Source organism: Elaeis guineensis, chromosome 1 (assembly GCF_000442705.2).
Source record: "Elaeis guineensis isolate ETL-2024a chromosome 1, EG11, whole genome shotgun sequence".
NCBI lineage: Eukaryota > Viridiplantae > Streptophyta > Magnoliopsida > Arecales > Arecaceae > Elaeis > Elaeis guineensis.
In genome coordinates, this window is record NC_025993.2 from 177,444,844 (window position 1) to 177,448,321 (window position 3,478).

General features: G+C 37.0%; 1 protein-coding gene across 1 annotated transcript; it reads left to right on the plus strand.

Annotated features, from left to right (window-relative positions):
- LOC105032117 (CASP-like protein 1D1) lies at positions 1-2,846 on the plus strand. Its single transcript, XM_010906470.4, has 3 exons — positions 1-344; positions 518-644; positions 2,482-2,846. Exons 1-3 carry the CDS (start codon positions 115-117, stop codon positions 2,701-2,703), a joined length of 579 nt encoding a protein of 192 aa, XP_010904772.1. The 5' UTR covers positions 1-114; the 3' UTR covers positions 2,704-2,846.
- The last annotated feature ends 632 nt before the right edge of the window (positions 2,847-3,478 follow it).

The following is a 3,478-nucleotide window of genomic DNA, read 5'->3' on the forward strand; positions in this document are numbered from 1 at the left end:
CTCGTCTCGAGACTACCAAGGGCTTAACTAATTCTACTTACATTATATCAATCAACTACTTCCATTGATTTCTACTCCTATCTTAAGCCAGCGCCATTTGCTACTGCCACCACAATGGCCTCCCCCGATGAGCTGAAACCTCGTGCACCGGAGCCTGTCAAACCGGCGATGGTGATCAACGTGGTCGGAGCTGACCTAGCCCTTAGGTTCTTGTTGTTCGCGACGACGCTGGTATCTCTCGTTCTCATGGTCACTAGCAAGCAAACTAAGCTGGTGCATGTTCCAGCACCCTTTCCATTATATGTGGTCACCCATGCAAAATTTAACCACTCACCTGCCCTCATGTAAGTGTTGAAAAGATACATACGTGCTTCTTTTGGTCTTCTCTTAAGTAAGTTGGTGGTGAAACATTTCTCAAAAAAATTTGGTTTTGACAATTGTTCTAATTGAAGTTTTAGAGTGTGAATTGGAGATTACCGATGTGTTGGACAATAATTTGGGTTAATGATGGGTGCAGATACTTTGTCGTGGCAATTTCCGTGGCTTTGTTGCACAGTGTGCTGACAGGGCTTATATCTGCCCTCCCCATCTGCAAACCAGCTCCAGAAGCCAAGAAGTTGTTAGTTTTAGCATTCTTGGATTCGGTATCTCTCTCTCTCCGATCTCTAGTTAAATATTTAGCTATAACATCTGAAACTTGCGTAAACTTCATTTCACGAGTTTATTTTCGAATTTGTAATAAACTATCATGGATTTCCTATACTTCTTATATGGCATGGGTGCTGTATTGAGATAAACATGGTTCAATCTATCAGTACCTTGACCCAAAAGATCTAGTAGTTAGTGCACTCTACACCTGTTCACAGACCGGATGAGCACACTCTGAGCTTTCAGCCCTACCAAGTAGGTTCAGGGTTAATTGGGTTAAACCCATTTAAATCAGGCCGGAGTCCTGAGCAACAGTTCAAGCTTGATTGGAAGCATATATAGGTTCCCTGGGTTAGCTTTTTCTCACAAGAAGAAGGAGAAGAGGTTCTAGGGCCAATCTTGGTGTATTTCTACCATATTTTGTTATAAAAACAATTAATTGAAACTTCAAATTCTCAGCCCATGCTTGACCCAAAGGATTAACAACTCAGACCAAGACTAGCTTTTCATGCTAGCATTTTTGAGACAGACAGGGTTGTGTCTTTCACCCTAAAGAAGGATTCACCATCCTTCGCAAGAATCCATCATTGGATGGTGCAATGATTACTTTGAGATCTATGTAGATTGATGAATGCATAGTTCACAGTACTTTGAGATATGTGTGAGACTCGATCCGTCTTGATCTCGGAGACGAGATGATCGTCTATATATATTTTTCCAGACTTGCATCTAGAGTTGAGGCTTTTAAGACAGGCAAAGAAAAGGCTTCATGTTGGCAAGGCCATGACTTGGGCCGCCATGATGAAGTGAACTAGATGGACGCGCACCTACGGTCCTAACTTTTACAAAAGATTCAGCAGATATGTTGACTATTTGTTTTCAACTAGAATCTAGATATGCCACCACGATCAAATGTTAAAGCATCTAAAACTCCATCTTTTACACTACTAGAGAGACAAGACTAGCTCTCGTACTAGGGGCCTCCCACTCAAGTACGCAGGTTCTCGTTGCCATGTCATGTGGGAAAGATTGGTGCAATTTATATGGCTTGCTGCATTACTTAGGGTTTGGTTCCACCAGGAGCTATCAAACCAATACCCATAGGCTTCAGGAACATTTATGTGACTGACTGATGTATCAAAGTTTTTTTATTAAAGAATTCTCCCCCTCTCTCCCTCCCTCTTTTCCCCTCTCCTTTTGTGCATCTCTCTTTTTTTTTTTTGTTCTTTTTTTTTTTTTTTTGGCTAGCAGTACGATGTGGATTTATTCATTCAGAAAAAAGATACAACGCATAGCAAGGATGCCCACATAATACCTTCTGAGGTACTACAGAGCTAGTACCAAATCCTATATAACGTGATACATATTCTACCCTTCCCTTCAACCCAAACAAGTTTAACACGCGACATCCTGCAATACATTAATTTGAAACCCAGAGAACCGTTCAGAGAAAAGTAAAGACCAGCTGACAACTAAATCATGCTGCCTTTAAATATTATACTTTCTTAAACTACACAGGACTACAATTAATCCTTGTCAAAATATGCTTCACCTGACACTCTTCAAGAACTAGATGTGCATCCTTTTATACAAAGTTGAGTAATACAAGGAAAAGCAGAGATGTTTTTGCATATTAAAAAGATGAGAGGAAAGATACAAGAAAGCCCCTTGGCTTCTATCATTTTTTATTTTATCTCCTCTCTCCCATATATGCTTCTAGCTTATTCATACTAATTATGCAAATTGCAGAAAAATGGTATATGGCTGGCATATTATTTTCTTAACTTGATATACTTTCATAAATAATTATTTTTAATTTTTTGCCCAATGTAGTTAATCTTGGGGGTGGTCGCTTCAGCTATGGGAGCAGTGGCCTCTATTGCATATATTGGATTTAAGGGAAATTCTCATGTTCGTTGGAACAAAATATGCAACATCTACGATAAATTCTGCCGATATGCTGGAAGCTCGGTTATTATCTCTCTCGTGGCCTCAATTATCCTAGTGTTACTTGTAATGATTTCTACATACTCCCTTTACCGTCGAAGCAAATAGTTTCATTGAAATTAGGATCTAATTGTTGTTCTCTAATGGGATACTCAAGATGTGTTTGAATGGAAAATGTACCTTTGAATACTTACATGTATATTGTAGGTGAATGAACATTTGAAGTCAAGAAAGTAGTATGACATTTCTTACCTATAGTCTCATATAACTTTTTTCTGTCATTCTAGGATAATGTTGTTGGATGCAGGAATTCATGAAGTATATATATTTGCATTAGATATCTTATCTCCTTTTTAATATCAATAAATACATTAAATTTATTTAAGGAAATTATTATATTTAAATTTCATTTTAAGCTAGTCGAAACCTCTTCTGGACAAAAGGAAAAGAAAAATAATTAATTCTTAAATTCACTAATCAAGAAAAATAAGTAATTTCAAGTTTTGCCCATCAATTGCTTTCTAAAATGATTTTTTTAGAAATCTTTTTTGTTGGGGAATATGGTTTGCATTATGATCAATGTTCAAAATGTGAATAAGAAATATCCATGAGTCAAGTAACCAACATTAACTCTAGCCATGATACGGAAAATCATGTCAAAAGTAATTCTAACTTAATATGTCCAGGGAACCTAGAAATTAAAGAATTCTTATCACTTAATAATTTGATTGTCTATGATGCATCATGTCACTCTTGGACATGATTCTCTTATTATAATCTAGAAAAAAAAAGAGAAAAAGATAGTGATATAAGCATCTTCAGACCAAATTTAATTGTGATAATTGGTTATTTGCTATATCTGTAGCAGTTTGGCAGAAAAGAT